General features: G+C 37.2%; 1 protein-coding gene across 1 annotated transcript in view; it reads right to left on the bottom strand.

The window, feature by feature from the left end:
• The window catches only part of EXT2 (exostosin glycosyltransferase 2), a 67,682-nt gene that overhangs the window by 6,469 nt on the left and 41,147 nt on the right, over positions 1–20,066 (bottom strand). The window contains exons 9-12 of the mRNA XM_072338874.1: positions 19,122–19,311; positions 9,070–9,236; positions 2,332–2,475; positions 1,637–1,765 (exon numbers count right to left, since the gene is read on the bottom strand). Of these exons, the coding sequence (XP_072194975.1) occupies positions 1,637–1,765; positions 2,332–2,475; positions 9,070–9,236; positions 19,122–19,311 (630 nt within the window). The remainder of the gene's footprint in view (positions 1–1,636; positions 1,766–2,331; positions 2,476–9,069; positions 9,237–19,121; positions 19,312–20,066) is intronic.

Genomic DNA, 20,066 nt, shown 5'->3' on the forward strand with positions numbered 1-20,066 from the left:
CATGTCAGGAAATTAATTCAGGGATAAAAAGTTCATTTAAAGCTGATCTTGCAATTAACATTCTTGCAATTAACATTCCTATAAATCAGCTGTTGCTAGACCAGGACAGAGAGCTGCGGACAGTTGGCCATTTCTTTCCTTTAGTGATCTCAAATAATTAAAATGCACGTATGTTGGTTGGTGTATATACACATAGATATCAATCCTATGTTTCCAGTTAGCATAAAATTTTTACTAAATACAGCCTTTCCTACTCTGAAAGTAGAATGAGGAACCATACCAGGGGCTGAACAGCCTCAGCTCTCTCAGCCAGTCCATGCAGGGGAGGCATTCTACCCCTTGGATCACTTTTTCTGGACATTCTCAAATGGATCCTCAGTACATACCAAGCACTCCCCATCTGGACACAGTACTCCAGAAGAGGTCTCACCAGCACAGAGCAGAGATCCTGTATCACCTTCCTCACCCTGCTCATCATGCTTCTTTTGATGTTGCCCAGGATATAGCTGGCCTTCTGGTACATTGATAGTTCACATCCAGCTCACCATCCACCAGTACCCCCAAGCCCTTTTTAGCAGAACTATGCTCTATCCTTACATCTCCCAGCCTGTATTGATAGTGGGAGTTGCCACAACCCAGGCGCAAGACTCTGCACTTGGATTTATTGTACCTCAGCAAGTTCACTTGGGCCCACAGCTCCAGCCTGTCTAGGTCTTTCTGAATGTCATCCTGTCCCTTGGGTGCGCTGCACCACACAGCTTGGCATATCCATAAACTTTCAGAGGGTGCACTTGATCCCACTGTTGATGTCACTGATGAAGATGCTGAAGAGTACTGGTCCCAGTACTAATCCCTGACGGATACCACTTGTCACTGATCTTCATCTAGACACTGAGCCATAAACCACCACACTCTGGGAATGCTCTCACAACTAGTTCCTTGTCCATCAAGCAGTCCACCCCTCAAATCTGTATCTTTCCAACTTGGTGAGAAGAATGTCATGGGGGATCAGTTGAAAAAACAGGAAAGAGTTCTGCTTCTCTGTTTATTTCCATGAGTGCCTGAGCTCAGAGAACCTCAACCTCTCTGTTCTAGTGTGAGGGCTGCTGCTTTTTTTAATAATCAGTCTCAAAGAGGGTAGACTTAGGTTAGGTATAAGGAAAAAATATTTTACAGTGAAGATGGTGAGGCACTGGAACAGGTTGCCCAGAGATGTGGTTGATGTCCTGTCCCTGGAGACTTTCAAGGTGAGGGTGGATAAGGCTCTGGGCAATAACTGTGAGGCCCCTGTTTATTGCAGGGGACTTGGATTAGATGGCCTTCAGAGGTCCCTTCCAACTATAAGGATTCTAGGAAGGACCATGTCAAAGGCCTTACTGAAGTTCAGACAGATGACAACACTGGCTCCTCCCTTGTCCACTGACACAATTAACACAATCATGAAAAGCATGAAGGTTGGTCAGGCAGGACCTGCCCTTGGCAAAGCCGTGCTGGTTATCTCATATCAACACCCTCTCTTCCATTTGCCTAGCAAAGCTTCCAGGAGGGTCTACTCCATAATATTCCATGATCTTCATTTACATGAATACGTACATATTTTCAAACATTGTAAAGTTAAACTGTGGAAAAGGCTTACCTTAATGACTGACTTGCCAGTGACATTTGCCACTAGGAAATTCATGGCAATATCTTCACAGTTCATATGGGCATCCACCCAATTCTTGATATCTCCAGGCATTTTGTAGGTGTAAAGATAGTTGAAATACTGCAGAACAGATGGAAAAGGAAAGAAGATGATTTTAAATAGAGATGCAGTAACTATGAGACACTAAATCTTTCAGTCACTGAACAGCAGGCAGCTAAGGATGGATTATGGACAAATTGTGATACAGCCTTCAGCCAAGGACTGCTCTAGCAGATGAGAAACATTATTGGATGCTTAAGTGCATTGTTATTTCATTCCTGAGCAGCACACTGATCTCTTTACAATTAATTTGTGTGTGGAGGGGGGGGTTGTGTGTGTGTGTTCTTTTTTTTTTTTTCCCCTTAAACTTCTAGTTACAAAGCTACATTCATTGCAAAATATGCTATGTTCTTACTGGTCAGGCAAACCAACAAGAGTTCTTCTGTAAGTTTCTGAAAGTAACAGTTTTACTTTACAGGCAGAAACAAATAAGTTGTTTCCATAGAAAGAGAAGGAATCTTAGGAAAAGTTGGTAACTGGTTTTCTGGTTGTTGCAGAAAACTATTACGGCACCACAAGACACTCACAGAATATGGCTCTTAAGGAGTGGTTCATGTTGTATACCACAAGTTGTATGTTACAGATACCTTGTGATAAAATGCTGCCCCAGTGAGCACCATCGAGACTTCATTGGTCCATTCGGATTCATATTTCCATTTGTTCATCTCATGGTCCCAAAGATGCAGTCGGCCTGGATATCCAACCAGCCTATCTGGGAACTCACGCCAAACCTGAAGAGAACAAGAAGAAAAAAAGAACACTGTAGTAAATTTTCTTGCATAGCAAATACGAATGTCCAGATGAAATGCCTACTTCTGGGAGGGTACCAGTACAGTGGGGCAAAGATTTTCAAAAGTCCTAATTCCTGAAATCAGAATATGACCGGAAAAAGTACAAAAATTCCTGAGCTTGTTCTGGAAGGACCCAGCGGTTCAGGGATGCCGTATTTCAGTGCAAACAACCACTAAGCCATATTGACTTTCTTCTTGTGGAGAAATGCGACCAAGTATTCAAAAAGATTTTAACACTAATTAAAACCAAGCATGACTAAAATGGAACTTCAGATGTTAAAATCAGTAGATACGGCTGCAGCCTAACTACTTTCACAGCTGGCTTTGCATCTAACCAACCTGCTTCCTTTGATAGGAATAGACTTAAAATCAACTTATGTTTTAATATTTCTGGTGTTTTTTAATGGGTGCTTGGATGGATCTACTACTACATGGAGGGCCTCTTTGCCCCTGACTTGTTCCAAACAGCTGGATACAATCAAGATACCATCCTTGTCACTCCATACATTATTTTGTAGCTGACTACAGGATCAAACACAGTAGACAAGAACAAGGAGAAGGGCATCATTAATGCAACCTCAGATCTCCACACTTCTGGTCACATTAAATAATGGATAAGTTTTGCATAAGGAAAAAAGAGAGAAAGGATGACAATTATTAAGAGGAGTCCGAATGCTAATTGCTTGCTAAATACACAGTATGCCTCTTTAATAATCAATAGTGAAGTCAATATTCATCTGCATTATTTGCAGACAAATTATTCAAAACTTGTCCTTTATTTTGATCCAAAGAATGGCTAGATTTGTCGGAAAATCGTGTGCCTTGACTCTTCAACATGCAGTGTTAAGCCACAAGAGTTTCTGTTTCAGATCGGTAACGTGTAAGTAAGCAAACACATATCCAAATTTCACTGAGTATGCCAGATCAACAACAACAGTTCCCAAGGGTCACTTTACATGCAATTTTTTTTCTCTGAACTAAACACCAAGAAATCCTACAGTTGAATCTGCAGTACAGAAAGTGTCATCTGGAATTCCACAATACTGCAAACCTAACTTTGCCTGCAGTTCACTGAGGGCACTTTCCATGTGCCAGTACATTTCAGCTGGGAGCCTGGACTGTTAAGGACTCTATGCAAGCGTATCCAGTCAAAGCAATATGATAAAACAATCAGCATTAATTTACTGCTTCTGTATCTATGTTTCTGTGATTCTGCATTAATATATACCTTTTCATCTACGCATCTCAACACATTTTTATCGCTGTCAGTTAATATAGCTTCAGAATCCCATGATGAGAGCGGTTATTATTTCAAACATACAGATGAGGAAACCTGCCAAAAACTGCACGGGAAACAAGAATGGGAAACAGATCCTCTGACTCTCTGTCTTGTACTTTAACCAGAAATCAATTCTTCTAGACAGTTCTAGGGCACAGGTACTGGGACAGTATTTAGATAGGAAAACCATCTAACAGACTGCTCTTAATAGCAGTGACAATCTGGAACTCAAGAAACAGGATTCACAGTACATTGTCACGAATTGTTGCCACCTACTAATCATAAACAAATAAACAAATAATAAAAAAGAAATCCAGACAAGACAGTGAGGGCTTGAGATACCTACCGTGCTATGACATGACACTAACAAAGAGCAAAAAGACAAAGGTATAGCCACCCTCAAGATTTTATCCCTTACTTTCTAGGTCTCAAAATATAACGGTTATATTTTGCTGGTTTTATTATTATTGATTTACTGTTAAAATGCTCACTTCACAGCTGTTAGAAGGCACCGCCACCTAAGCTACTGAGGATCAGCAAAGAATTTGACAGAACACTACAGATCTGTACCACACTGGGCTAAGAATCCTCGTAAAGGGAACGACACGCATATTAAATGCAGCTGAAGGAAAGATTAAACTCAGCTACTGCTTCCCAAGGGACTTCAGCGCCTTCACAAAACTCAACAGCATATTTATATTCTTTACAGTTTTACCTCTCTCAATGTTATCTCAAAAGAGTCCAAACAACATAAAACAAAAATCAATAAAATGCATGTTGCTAATACAGATTTCTTTGTATCACTGTAAAGCTCAACATTACCCCAGCTCTGGCCTCTGAAAATTGTCAGTCTGATGCACTTAAAAATAACTTAGTTGCATTAAACAAAGATTCCTTTTAAATGTAACGCTATCTAAGTCAGTGGAAAAGCTTGGCTTCTTCTTAATGTTCATCACTGGCTCATTCAAAGCTAACTCTGGGAAAGGCTCCAAATAGCTGCATCCAGCTCACTGCCCAGATCCATACAAACGTTTTGTGCCAAAATTATTATGTACAGCTACTGCTTATAAGAAAGCTTTCAGAATAGGGAAAGTGGTAATTTTTCTTATACTACTCCCTTTTTTGCAGTCAATTTTCTTGTTTGATGGTTGCCTATAAATTTTTCGTCTGTTAGGAATACATTCCATCTCAGACAGTGATCTTATTAGCTTTCACAGGCTAAAGAAGGATGGCTTGAGTTAATACTGCTAAGGGACACAGCCAGGGAAGAACATATTGCCAAGTGAAGAGGAGGTATGCTTCTTTGCAGCTAGTGCTATTCCCAGGACTCTGCTAGACAACACCAAAATTAAATATTTTTGGATGAACCATCTCCCAGACTAAAAACAAAACAAAACAAAACCCAATTAATTGAAATTCTTAAATTTTCTAGTTGTATAAACTGAATACAGTTGCAGTTTCCAATGCTACCCAGCAGCACTGTAAGAATGGAACACTGGCTATTCAAAATTTAAAGAAAAATTGAGGTAAGATCACTGAATGGTTTTAAACTAAAAGAGGGCTGATTCGGGTTAGATGTCAGGGCAAATTTTTCACTCAGAGGCTGGTGAGGCCCTGGCTCTGCTGCCCAGAGTGCTGTGAGTGCCCCATTCTTGGAGGTGCTTGAAACCAGGCTGGGTACAGCCCTAGGCAGCCTAGCTTAATGGGTTGGCCAACTTTCCCATGGCATGGGGTTGGAACTGGATGATCTTTGAGGTCTGCTCAATGATTCTACCAGCAGTAGGCAAAAAGTTACCATAAACAATAACAACAAAAAAAGCCCAGAAATGTAGTAATGCACTAAACTATTTTGTCTACAATGAAAATGCACTCAGAGCGGCAATCCTAATTTAGATTATTATTTTTTTTAATATTCCTTTAACAAAAATACTTTGTAAGAACACCTAACAATAACTTTGTAACTACCTAATAAGATATCTTCATGAACTTCGTACTTGGAAACCATTATCCCTTTCTCAGATTGACAGAAATGCTAGCAATCTGCCCTGGGGCCAGCCGAGGCTCAGAGGTGGGAATACTAGAATGCACGCTCCCAGTCCCTCATTCAAACACCAAACAGCTTAGGAGCAGCCAACAGTTCTGCTTTAATTTTTTAGGATTATGATATTTTAAATACTTGCTCCTTTTCTTGGCTCTCTGATACTCTCTCTGTGAAAAACAAAGATTGGTAATTATGAAAAACGATCCAGCCCCAGAAGATTATTTCCAGTGCCTCAAGCCATGTCTGTGATTTCAGTATGTAACGTACAGAAGTAGTCTTTTTTCATAAGTCAGAACGTCCCGAGTATTCTTATGCTACTTTAATGCAGCAGCACACAGGGACTATTTTTCTGCTTGCTTCAATAGATTTATGCAATGCAATAAATCACTGTACCATAATAGCTCACTTTTAACAAGTAAAAAATGTCTGACACTTTGAGTGTTACTATAATTTTTTATGGCTGAAAGTGTACCGAGATCAAAGCTTCTGGGTTTTTTTAGGCTTGCTCTATACATTCAGACAAGTCTGTGACAGAGAGGGTTTGGCCATATGTTTAAATGTAAGGTCTAAGGATGTCAGGAGGAGAAGAGAAAATTACAAAATGTCACGTTTCCAACCCTTCTTATGACCAAAGCAGAAGCAGAAAAACTTTTAAAAGAAAACTTTCTAGTAACATTATATGCTGCTACTGTTCCCTCTGGATTCCCCTGCAAATGAGTCAAGAGTCTGAGAGATACTTTTTCTGGTAACACACATAAACAGATAAATAAATTATCACAGGCTGAGGACAATTTAAACATCTGGGAGCCAGCTCAGGCTTGTCAAACAAGTCACAGACACTCAGGGACAGGAAAGATCAATCTTCAACCCCTGATTTCTGTGCCAGAGAGTAGGAACTACATCATTCACCCTTCTTAAGAGGAAAACTGTATATTTATAAAATAATCCTCTGTGCTTCTGTATTCAAAGATGTTTTTACTCATTTATTTTACAGGGGGAAAAAAAAGGCAATCTCAAAATGTAAGGGTTTAAGCTTCCCATGGGCTTGTCTCGACTATCTGCTTCATAAGACATTTCAATTTTCCATCTATGTGGCTGTGTAGGAAGATAAATTCTCAAAATTAAAAAGGAATAAGATTTATAATAATAAAAAAAAGCTTTTATTCTGCCAGTGTAAGCCATTACGTGTCCAAGCAGACACCAAACACAAGGCCTGTTGCTCGGGCAGAGCCTGCAGCCAACAGAAGGTCAACAAATCAGCGAGCACAGCCTGGCAGTCAGGCCGAGGGACATAGCTGTCACTTTGTCACACCAGCCACAGGGCAATTCACTTCAACTTTCTCTGCCTCACCCTTTTGCAAGAGGATAACACTTTCCTGCCTAAGGCACTAGACTCAATATATATGAAGTTACAGATATTCTCAATTGAGCGTGTTCTAATTAATGCTTCAGTAGCCTGGGCTTCACAGTACTAACTCAAGACTTCTGGCTGACACAACTGTAACTCAGCTGCAGTGGTGCAGACAAAAATTCTGCTTCAAAGCCTTCCAAACCTGTTTTGCCAGTAGCAGAGGTTCATTTGGAACTACTTACATGGTTTCTTAGGTTTATTCTTATATACTTCAAGCCAGCTCTAGGAAAATCAAACTGGAAATGGAACCAGAATTTACACAGCATGCATATTATGAATGTATTATTTTTTATCACAACAGTTCACTCTCAAAGTAGTAGTTAGAAGCACCAACACAGACATAAGTAAGTAAGGGAAGTATTTCTTGAGACACACAATAGATTAAACCTCTACCTCCTCTTCCTAACATCTTTGTTAAGGTATCAACATATCTGCGTTAGCACATATAACTTCCAGAGTCTAAAACCTTTTTGCTTGCTAAGGCTCTTTGCCTTGAAAGCGAGAAACATTCACAGTGAATACTTCCAATATCTCTAAAAAAACCCTTCTTTTCATAACAAATACATTTGAGTATTAAAAAATGATACAACTATCACATTTCATTTGCTTCCTGCATTTTTGAATAGTAGTTTTCATTCTTCTCAACATTTTCACTCAACTTAGGTAATTGTTTTTTGTTCTAGCTCTCATATACAAAGCCCAGTGTTGTTTTGCTCTTGATACTGCAGGTACGGTTGTGAATGATATATTCTTAAACGTTCTCTTACATTCTGTGAAGTTTATGATGTATTTACAAACAGAGCATGTTTGTCTTATATGCATACATGACAATAATGTCATATTATGGACTATGTCATATACGCAGAAATTGAAGACAAAATTCATTTGAGTCAAAGTTTTGCAAGGAAATTAACAGAGTGGCTTTCCTCAAGTATACTTTTGGACAAACAACTCAACTGTGTCTATGAAGACTTTCACCCCATCATATTGCTATGGGTAACTGATTTGGACAAACTTTCTCTTTGTTGACACCGTCATTACAACAGCAGCTGTTGAAGCTTTGCCATCTCAAGCATATGATACATGTGCCTCCTTGACATTCTTCGGTTCTTCTTTTCACTGCACTCCACCTTACTTTGGCATGTCCTCAAGAGGCCTCCTCTGTCCCCAACACTTAATCTCTCAAACTTGTCTTGTCCATCAATGTGATGGCAATGTACCCCTACCAACAGAGAAAATGCTGTTTTACAGTAAAGAGGCCAATGAAAAAAAAAGTTATTTTTATACTAAGGTGTATGAATGTTAACAGGTTGATAATGGGACAACTGAGCAAATGACTTATTTTAAGATACTACATCATAGCAGCCAGCAAGGTAGAGAGTGTGCAAAGGTATGGAACTTCAATCAACCCTTGTAATCCCTGCTTAATCTCCTCCGAAATATCTGAACTATTAAGCTATACAGCACTAAAGTTGTCATATCTGGAAACTTTTTGAAACTGACGGAATGAATCCTATTCACAGTTTCCAGACCAATTCCATTACAAATCTATGCAACACAAATTACGCAATGCTTTCTAAAGGCTCTTGGTTTCACAGTGCCAATTACTGATTTTTTTTCTGTTAGCTGGCAGTGTTTTCCATAAAGTAATCCCAATCTGTAAAAATATGTCAGTGAGTATTGAAATGCCACAATAAACTGAGATGCAACAAATTGAATCAGAAGTACACTTTCTCCACTTTAAAAACACACACAGTGTTGAAATGGACAGTGTAAGAGGGGGGAAAAAAAGAGTTCTCTTACCTCATAGCCAAACTGGAGCTCATCTGAGGTTAGCATGATGATATCATCATCAATAGCCAACACTGCTTCTGTTTCGATCTCATCATAGGGGAAGAAGCGGTTACTGAGCTTGTTTTCTGCAGTCCTAACAACTTTCAGAGGAACACGAATCTTTGGCCAGAGGGAATCTAGAGAGAAATATTAAAGGAAATGTAATTCAATATGATAGCTTACTTCTAAAATAGGTCTGAACTTCTACCTTAGTTTCTCTTTACTGAACTACTTTGAACTCAAAAATGTAAATACATGAAAGCAAGAGAGAGAGAAAAGTCTCTCCTGTTCACTGCAGAGAGCTTCATGGTAAGCTGTTTGAGGGATAGTTTGCCCCAAACAGCTATCTGAGACAATTACATAACAAGAATCGGTGATACTCCATGTAAGTCAAGAAAATATTTTACTCATCTGCAGCTATTTAACCATTTGAAGAAGCAGTATACAATCACTGACTGCAGTCTAGAGTCATAGAGAACGTAAAAAGCAATGTCAGTACAAGTAAGCACTGAGACAACTAAATTTTAATTTAATAATTAATGACCTAAATGCACCTAAACTGCTAATCAGTACAAACAATGAAGGAGAATTAAGCAAACTATTAAACACATTGAAAATTTTCAAAATCATATTCTATTCCTAAAAAAGTACGACTGGACGCTTAAGTGTAAAGCGCCAAGCTAAAATTAATGAAATAAAACAAATAATTGAATATAAAATATTAATACTAAATGCACTCATAATCACTTTCCAATACAAAATATAACAGGTGTCTTTATTACAGTTTAATTCATCACAAAAACATCAGAACATCAAATGGTAGTTTGATAAAAAGATAGACAGCCATCAAGTACAAATGTGATACATTGATTTCTTCCCGTTTTCACAGTGAACATTTATTTTAATAAGAGTCTGAAGGAAAAGAGCGTGAGTATGGTAAGAGGAGACTGAGTATTTTGAAAGATACTGCTCACCCAAACACTCTTCAATAAAACACAGAGCTACATGCTCCTTCATGACCTTCAGAAACTACCTCACTAGGAAAACAAAATCCTCTTTCCAAACCACAACAAGGGTCTTCAAAAGTCAGGGTGTTTTTTGAGCTTTTTTTTTTTTTTTTTTTTTTTTTTTTTTAAGAAGGAAGGAGAAGAAATAGACTGATATTTATTGGCAATATTCTAATTCGGTTTCTTGCCCTGAGGTTATTCCTGTGAAACTGGACCATAAAATCTACCTTTATCTGGGTGGTTATGTAGACCATGGCTTCTGCCTGACATGTATGTAGCTTCTTGTTGAGTTTTATTTGTATTTTCCCTCTAGCAGAAACAGAATATTGCTTTCTTACTACTCTGCCATACATAATGCAAGCAGACATATCTGTTAGACAGTTAGACAAGTGCCTTACAAAGATATACATCAAGCCTAAACTCTACAGACCCATTTAACATTAGCAAGCTACTTAACGACCTTAGGCTAATTGCCAGTAATTATCCAATTATCAAGTGTGTATTGGTACAGAAGAATTTTAAATAGCTTGTGAGATCCCCAAGAGATTCCTCTGCCAGTGTTACAGAAGCAATCAGAACTGCTACAACCATGTATACATATGTACATATTTATTTGTATTATCAAAAACACCTATCATTTATTTTTTTTTCATTTATAAATGCTAATGAATTTTTTATCTGGGATTGTTTTCTTCCTCTTGTGTTTTCTACACATATGAAAAAAAAAATGACAACCAAACTACAACAAAGATCTCACTTCAGTGCAGGAATACTGCGAAACAGAAATTAAAATCCAAAAGCCACTAAGACTGGGAAACAATAATTCAGAATATCAAGTAAGCAAGAGCACTTTATGCTCTTTGGAAAATCAGCTGATTGATAACTTACTAACAGTTATGTCACTTGCATAAAAATATGGCAAATGAAGGAAAAAAAAAAAAAGAAAAAGAAAAAAAAATGAAGGTGCAATATAACTGTAACTAGTATGCATCTCAGATGTCAGTAAATCCTGTTAAATCCACGTGATTTACCAGGGTCTTGGAAAGTCTCTCAAAATGAGCAGTTCTCAAAATGAGGTAAGTTACTCTGAAATAGTTCTTCTTTGAGAAATATAATACGAAGAGTTCAAATTTGAAGTCAAATGAACAGAAAATATCAGCATTTTGGACCAACTCCGAGTAATACATTAAGGTATCAGTTACTCTGCAGTATGCAAAAAGAAATGGTCAAAACTACTTGCTGCTTAGAGGCTGATCAGATACTAAATGTTGCTGTACTTACAGAGTTGGTTGCATATAGGAGATTCCAAGAAACAAAAAACTTGGGTTGCCAATATACGGACTACTTGAAGACAAAGGACCATCACAAAGGGTGGCAGACTTCACTCAAAGATAAAGTATTTCTGGTTCAAATTTAGCACTGCTACAGGAACTCCAATGCAAGTACATAATCAATAAAAAGGCAACAGTTTATTCAGAAGCCAAAGTTTCAGAATATATCCAGAAGGTTAAAATTGTCTATAATTATTTTAAAAGAAGACAGCAAAAGAAGAGTGAACTTTTCCTTTGTACATGCAGAAAGAATGAGGCATAAGGAGAAGTCTGAGGCAGGGTCTAACACCACACTTTCAATTTTAAGATCCTGCTTGGAAAGGCAGCATTCTGAGAAACCTGAGCACTAGCAAAACACATATGGGAGAAATTCTCATTTTAGTTGACTTTAATATAACCAAAGTAAAAGTCTATGCTTTAATTTTTACAGTAAGTGGGCACAGTATCACTTAACAGAGTATGACAAAGACAAAAGAAGCCCAAGATGAGAAGCGATGGACAAGACAGATTGCATATTACAAGATGATATGAGGACCTTAAAGCATACAAAAGTAAAAATGCAAGTTTGCACTGGGAAATACTCTTACCTCTTTTAAATTTAGCAAGGACTTTATGTGAATACAGCAGAAGATGGAGGTAAAACATTAAAGCAGAACTCCCTGGAGTACACAAAGTTTATCTATACGCAAAGACTGAAAAGAACAACAAGCACCTCCTGTTGTGTATCACACTGAAATAATTATGACAGACTAGTGTTCAAATAATACTTACACTTGCTGTTTGGCAACAAGACTCCGGGCATTCTTGGCAGTGTGCACTATTCAAGACTACTGATCTGCTGACTGCAGAAGCTACCACAGAAAACAGCATGTGGTCTTCTGTGAACAAAATCAGCACTTTCCAAATTTCTCCAAATGCAGTTTCCACTTCTAATAGGCTTACAATCCCTAGCAAACATGACTGCAGTTCTGGCCAGCCCACAGTTCTGCCATTAAGTCCTGTAACTCCACATCTCACAGCAAATTTTTCAAGCATGATTTCAAGATGATTTCCACAAACTATAGGATTAAACAGTGTTAACCTTCACTACCCCAAGAAAGAAGTGCTGTAATTATGTTCCTGTTTAAAACACTCAGTTATTAATGAAGAGCAGCAATAAATAAATAAAAATGATAAGTAAAAAATCCTCTAAATAACTCACTTTTCTACAATTTTCAGTTAAATGAAAGACATAGCAAAAAGAAGGGATGACAGTTACGAGAGGCAATTTTCTCTCCTCCTAAAAAGAAGATTCCTTTTCCATATCTCTCCAGATTTACCATCTTGCCATCAGATGTCTGTAACAAAAATGTACACAGGCTTGCAAAATGCATATATATAATAATGAATTACTGTTCTCAAATCCAGACCTGTTTCTCAGCTCAGAAGGAATTGTTAAATAATACATAGGAGAGGGGGATCATAAAAAAATAACAGACAGTGATATTTCCATCTAGAGTATTACCTCTTTTCAAAGAGCGATAGAAACACCATCTTGTTGAACAGCATCATTTACTGATTCCCCACTTTTGAGAAACTGGTAAGTCTTCTAGCAGTACAAATGTCATTTTCTATCTTATCCAGAGGAAAAAAAAAAGTGTGTTTACATAGGAAATTATTTGCTCTAATTTTTAGGGATCATTTATTTCTGTTTTCAGTGTTCAACACAGGAAACATGAATCTGTTATTATACAGAGCTAAATAATATTTTTGGGATGCTCGCATTCAAAAATAGCAAGCAATATTTAAACAAAGATGGTTTGTTGCATTTCCAGTTGGGAGGAGCAGATAGCAGATAAGTAAGGAGGAGCTGGAGATAGAGCATAGTAAAAAGCTCAAAGGAAAGCTCCAAGTAAAAAATTCATCACTTGTCAATTGTAAGAGCAATATGATGAATTAAAATTTAAAAAGACACACTTCTTGGGTAAAACATTTTGATGACTTGCATAAAGATGCTCATATAAACATGTTCACACAAACACGCTGTTTTATTCTCTAGGTAAGGACAGCCGTAAGAATCTCATGACTGCAGATTACTTGGCACCAGAGTATTAGTTCATACACAGCTCAGATTTCCTGCAACTCCTAAGTACTCCTCTGGGAACCACAAAAAGGAAAAAGCTTTCCAGTAGTTGTGCAAGGTAGACTAAGGCCAATTAAAAAAACTGTCAGAAAGCATCTCTAAACATGCATCTTTGTATGTATCGGTAATTGCTCAGATGCTCAGCTCTCATATCTGATCTTTCACAAGATATTCCTGCTGATAATTATTCTAATTGGCCTACAGTAGTCTGTGTGAATTCAGCTAGTTGAAACAGATGAAGAAAGCCTAATGAAGGAGGTTTTCCAGTCTGGACTTCAAAATAGAACTTAACTGATATCTGAAGTTTCAAAAAAATTGTCAGAATTAGCAAATTCTTACAACTATTTACTACCAGCATTCCTTCAGCAATAGCTTACTGGAAAAGCCTGTCCAGGTGCTTAGACTTAGAATGAACTGCCTAAAAGAAAGCTTCTTCCTACCAACATTACAGTTTTTGTGTTGGTCTACAGTATTGCACAGAATCCCTCTTACATATAAGGAACAGATTAGTGGTTTCTAGGACATTATTGAGAGTCTCTGCTGCCTTTGTTAAAACTAAATTTGTAGACTACCTTCAGAGAAAAAACCTTGAGATGATTAATGGAAGATTAGAACAGTCCTCAGTTCTCTAGCTAATCAAAGAAAATGTAATTAAGTACACTGTGAAGAAGACAAATTAATTCATAGCCTAAAAAGAAGTTCAACAAAACATTCCTACCAGTGCCAAGCATTAAAGGCACAGTAGGATAAAAGCTGCCATTTAAGGCTACTTTTTTTTTTTCTTTTGTCCTGAAGATATGGTGATCTATAGGACACTCAGGATCTTTACCCCCAGTGTTTTATATCAGTGTTGTCAATTAATAGTATCAAACCAAAATAAAGACGTGGTTACTGTGGTAATATACATAAACCTAATGGTCTATATTTTATTCTGAGTTTATCAGCAACTTAGGTCCAGGAAATTCTGCTTATAGAATTATGCAGAAAATACACATTCTTTAAAATATACTTTTTATTTTGATAAAAATGAACCTAATAAAGAATCAAACTGTAACATAATATTTCTAGCTTATTGAACATTTATCGACTTTAATGCATTTATACATTTTTGATACCATTTATGTGGTAGACAAGATGATTTCTTCAACTGTCTGAAATGTGAAACACACGATGAAATGTAAGTGGAAATTACTATCACAGACTACTTTCTTGAACATCAGAACTAGTAATTTAGACAAATTGAAATGAAACGGCAAAAGTATTTGACTGAACTGAGCAAATAAAAAAACATCCTGTCTACACAAATATTCCCAGCAGCAGACACTTGGACCACAACGTTTATTTTATTGGATGAAGAGAGAGTGAGAGAAAATCATTTTTTCCTATAGTATTTCAAAGCTTTTTTTTTTTTTTTTTTTTTTTTTTTTAAATTAATAATATACATGGAACCATGGGATGTTATGTCTGGGTTAACAGGATTCTTGTACAACCCGTATGGGTGAGTATATATACAAAACTCAGCCAAAGATGCAGAACAGAGATCCCCCTACATTTAGAAAACACTTAAGATCAGCAAAATTATTCTGTAAAGCACTAACATTCTGGATTAAAATTATTATCACATGCAATACTTCCTCTCTGCTGTTTCATGCATAAGATCTGACATTTTTACCACTGTCTCTCTGAAAAGTTTGAGATGCCTCCACAAGACTCCTGCATTGCTCATACATTCCTCAGCTGAAGCTTTCTTTTTCTTCTCCTAAGATACTGCTCATATTTCGAGACCAAACATAAGAGTAGACTCTTGATTTCCAGTCTCATCCAAAGCACAGTGTTGTTATTTTGGTGTACACATTGAGCAATTACATCAAAATATACAGTAAAGCTTCTACCTCTTTATACACATGCATATTTACATCTCTCTCTCTCAAATAGAAAGCATGGGAAGAGAGTGCGTTCTACCAAGCAAAATAAAGACTTAATCACAAGACTTTCCTGAATCAATTCCTTGCCCTTAAATTGAGTGATGGTGAAGATGTCACCTCTGTGACCTCAGTTTCTAAAGCTGCAAAATGGAAATAAGCAGTTAAATAAGTCAAGACATATAGACTCTTGATAACGCCCTAAAGGTTCTCAGCTGAAAATTTTATATTTAGAAATAGATTGCAGTTACAGATTTCAGCATCTTCATAATAATAATGCCATGAATAATGCTACTTAAATAGTAGTTTTAAACTACAGATCTCAGTGTTTTACAAAAAACAATATCGTATTCATTTTACAGCCATGGAAACAGGCACAGCAAGAAAAGAGTTGTTCCCGTTGAGCAGATAAAATGCGCATGTTTGGTCAGTGTCCCAGCCCTAAGAACTATATGCCTGAGAAAATTAATTGAAACACTGTTATTCAGTGCTCACTAATTCATCTCTCAAAAATCTTGAGAGACAACATATGCGTTCCTCACTGCATTCAGGTGATTGCACGGCAAAACAAACTGGATTCAGACCAGACAGCTATGTGACTAAAGACCAGTCATTTAAGTTTGTACTAGTCACCTTAAATTTCCTTCAGACTCAGTGAAGACAAAAGGGTACTTCTGCAAGGATGCTTTATTTCACCATAAAATAAACATGTCATGCAGACTAGATGGAGATGCTTACTTTTACTTATTTATTTATTCATTAATTATAAAGGAAATGTATAGTTGTGAACTCAGACTTGCACATGAAGCTCTTAAACATTTTGACTTAGGAGTCATCACCACAAATTCACAAGACAAGGGGAAAATCACTCTTTAGATTGCTACCGATTAGCTCGTGCATCATGTATGCAGACATGTGCACATACATACACACTTTTTCTCCAACTTAGCACTTCTTTATAATTTTTGGGTGAAATTTTTCCAGTCAAGTTTTCAATTTATCAGTTACTTACATTATTAGTAGGCAACATGATAAAGAGTTTACCAGTTTGTTGGTCATAGCAGAGCCGCATTAGCCCCTGGCATGACTAGATCTGAAAAGCGTATGCTTAATGTAGATCCCACACTCCTGCTTTGCTGACAAATGTATCTCTTAGTTCAGAATTTACTAAGTTTTGAAGAGAAGTCTTTATGGAATTGTCCATTTCTTGATGGGAGTAGCATCTTAAATTTTGCACAACATTTTAATTCTCTTTTCTTCTTAAGTCCCATGTTTACTAAATTTTGCTTACAGAAAGGCATTATTACAAGCAGGTAATTATTCATTTAAAAAAAAAAAAAAAGAATTAAATATCAACATGAATTCTAGAATTTGCAAGTGTTTGAAAATTTCAATTCCCAGGGACAGATTCTCTCTGTTTATGATACATACTGTTCTGATAAAAATATCAAGTGTAATAGGTGTCATTTTCAATTATAATACTATTCGTGTGATCACAAGAGCAGCTCGTGTCATATTTGTGCAGAACTACGCCAGCTCCATTTCAAGAGACTCAAATCCAATTCACAATTTACTGCCTATGATCAGTGCTAAAGACAACCTTGATGTCCTCCACTCAGCCCTCCCTCTTGTACACTTGGAATAAAAACAAATCACAAAGGGTTGCAATGCCAAAAGCCATGACTTTCTTCTGTACAGAAATGTCCTGTATATGTAAATGATCAGGAAATACAGCTCTTGGTGCTTGAGAAGGTTAAGCACCTCAGCTTCACTATAATCAATTAAAAGAAAATAGCCATAAAAGCGCAGATACTACTGTAGGGTAATAAACTAGACTTTATCAGTGACAGTGGTGCACATTACAAACTTCAAACTCATTCCTTGCCTTAATCCATCAGAAACTTCCTGGCTTTAACAGGCTATAAACAGCAGAAGCTTTGAAGTCCATGGATTAGAATCACTAATAGACAGACTGAAGGAGAGACTGGCTGAAGAGCCAAGTGGAATACCCTGCATGGATCTGAAATGAAACAAGTTAATTTAATCAAACTGACCTCTCCTCGGTCATAGCCCAAGATTATAATGGTTATAACAGCAATAAGGAGACAAGGAGCACTGGAAACAAATGGTTATTTACTTCAGTGCAATGCTTAGTCTAATATAAGGGCACAACTTCCTGGGCACTCAACTGCAACTTTATACTCTAGAGACAACAACAGTTTTTTCTGAAGCTACTTTATGACTTCATAACAATTAAGACAGAAAAAATTAAACACTTCAATTCTCAAGAATTTTTAAGTTCAAGATTAATATGAATGATTTAATAGAAAATATCTTGCCAACGTTTTGTTTGTTTCAACTCTCCTACTCTTCTACTTTCCTTTTCACTCAAAGCAAAACATGGAAACAATCCATTTGGGTCAAATCCACCTGCACTCAGTAGATGTTCGCTCACAGCTTACATAACCGAATGAGTGTAACATTAAGCATTTTAACTTTCAGAGAAAAACTTTTAACTGCAAAAATTCCAGCATCAACTTGTATGCAACACTTCTTACTTCAAAAGTTTGCAAAGCATTTTATAAACCACTAAATTCTGAGATGTTTAGCACAGCAGTATTACAGAATGCTTTTCAAAGCAAACAATAAAGCTACTTTCTTTGAACTGCAGCAATATGCCAAAATGGCAAATGAGCCAAGCGAAGGGTTGCAATAACTTGACTCCAGAGAAGCTGTCAGAACATGGCAGATTGAGAAAAGTGGTCAGGATTAATTTTTGCGCTGCATCTTACCACTACGCCTGGTAGCTGACTCTGAAGAGTGCAAAACTGCAGCAGCTGAAGCTTCTGAAAATGCAGTTACATAGCAAGGAGTCCTAACAGGTTTCATTTGCTTCAGTAGACAGATGAATACACAAAGTTCCACACCACCAAAGTCAGCATTTTTGAACATCTTCCTAGAAGAAGGCACTTATTCTCCCAGAAAAATATCACCTACATTTTCAGATGAGAATGACCAATTCGTAGCTATGACATACAGGAAACAAACTCATTTACAAATACTGCAGATGTAGGCTTTCATTAAGAATGAGAAAAGAAGACTAACTGCCCAAAATAATGCTCGCATCTTTAGTACCAGTGTTTAGAATTTATGAAGCTCATCCAATGTAGCAATAAGCACAAAATAAAGGTCTGTGAATATACCCTCATTTTAAAATAAACACAAATTTCAAAGTTGGAGGGATCCTGCAGGTTCCATCAGATTCTGTTGTGCAAAGAGAAACACAGTATCATATGTGTTGGAAACAAAAACATTTAAATCAAGGCCCATATGTCTTTCTACAGAGAAATAAAACTAAGCGTTGACAAAACAAAGATGAGTTTCTCTTTACCACTCTCCAAAACAAAAGTAAGGACAGCCAATGTCTCTGCAACTACTTCATGTTACCTTTGACATTAAGCTGGCAGCAGAACCACTGGAATGTTTCTTTTCATCTACTTTGGCCCTTTCCCACTTCACTTTCAAAAGCATCGCCACAAAAATCTCGGTTTACTGTTTTGAAAGTAACTACAAAACAGTTTTTGAAGGCATATTACTCCCAGTTTCACTCTCCTCCACTACACCTAACACCAAGTCTTACCTTCAGGTGGATTCTTGTTCTGGTTGTTCCAGACAACAAGCAACTTGGACAGACTGGGCACTTTGGACACCTCGGTGATGACTCGGAAAAGACTCTCCACCCTGTCATAGGTCAGAACTATTGCTGTGAATCCCTGGGACTGTGGTGGGATCAAGGGAAGGAAGAGTGGGTTGCTCACGCTGCTCCATTTCTGTGAAAGAAAACAATAAAATAATTCAAATAAAAACAAATATTACAGCAGGGAGTAACTCATATAGCCAGCATTCAAGTGTCAGAGGTGAAGTAGGCTCAGAGCAGGCAGAATGATTCTCTGATTTCTGCAGAAGTGAACTTCAACAATATCTCAAAACTTTCATTCTAGCTTCTTTGTTATTTCAATTGCGTACAGGAGGAGCTTTAGGGAAAAATCAAGTGGAAGAGGCAGGCAGAATTCTGGAAAAGGAAAACTATGGTGAATTTTGAACTCAAACACCAAGAATCGATTCTCATTTACTAATCACTATTTCAAACATTCATATTTACAGTCAGGACTCGTTAAACAAACAGAAACCTAATCAGCCATACAACTTCAGAAGTAATAAATAAATAAATAAATAAAAATAGCAAAAAAAATATACCTGACATAAAATGGGAATCAAGGGAAAAAAAATCACCAAAGCAGACACTAGGAGGAATAACGTAATAGCTTCCACAAAATTTGGTTTGTTAAATGGGGTGAGAAAACCTATTCTGTCAATACACCAAAAGCATGAGATACAAAGATGAATTTCAGAGAGTTATTTACCCCTCCTGAATTTTAACTAAGGCATCCCTCTTAAGACTTTAAAGGTCTTATTTCAATACACTGCCAGCATAAGGAAGCCAGTTCAACTGGCAAGAGACAAGACAGTGAAATTCTCACTGCGTGTGCCAACCTCATTTGGAAGCAACAACGCAGGGGAGGAA

This window comes from Excalfactoria chinensis, chromosome 5, assembly GCF_039878825.1.
Source record: "Excalfactoria chinensis isolate bCotChi1 chromosome 5, bCotChi1.hap2, whole genome shotgun sequence".
Taxonomy (NCBI): domain Eukaryota; kingdom Metazoa; phylum Chordata; class Aves; order Galliformes; family Phasianidae; genus Excalfactoria; species Excalfactoria chinensis.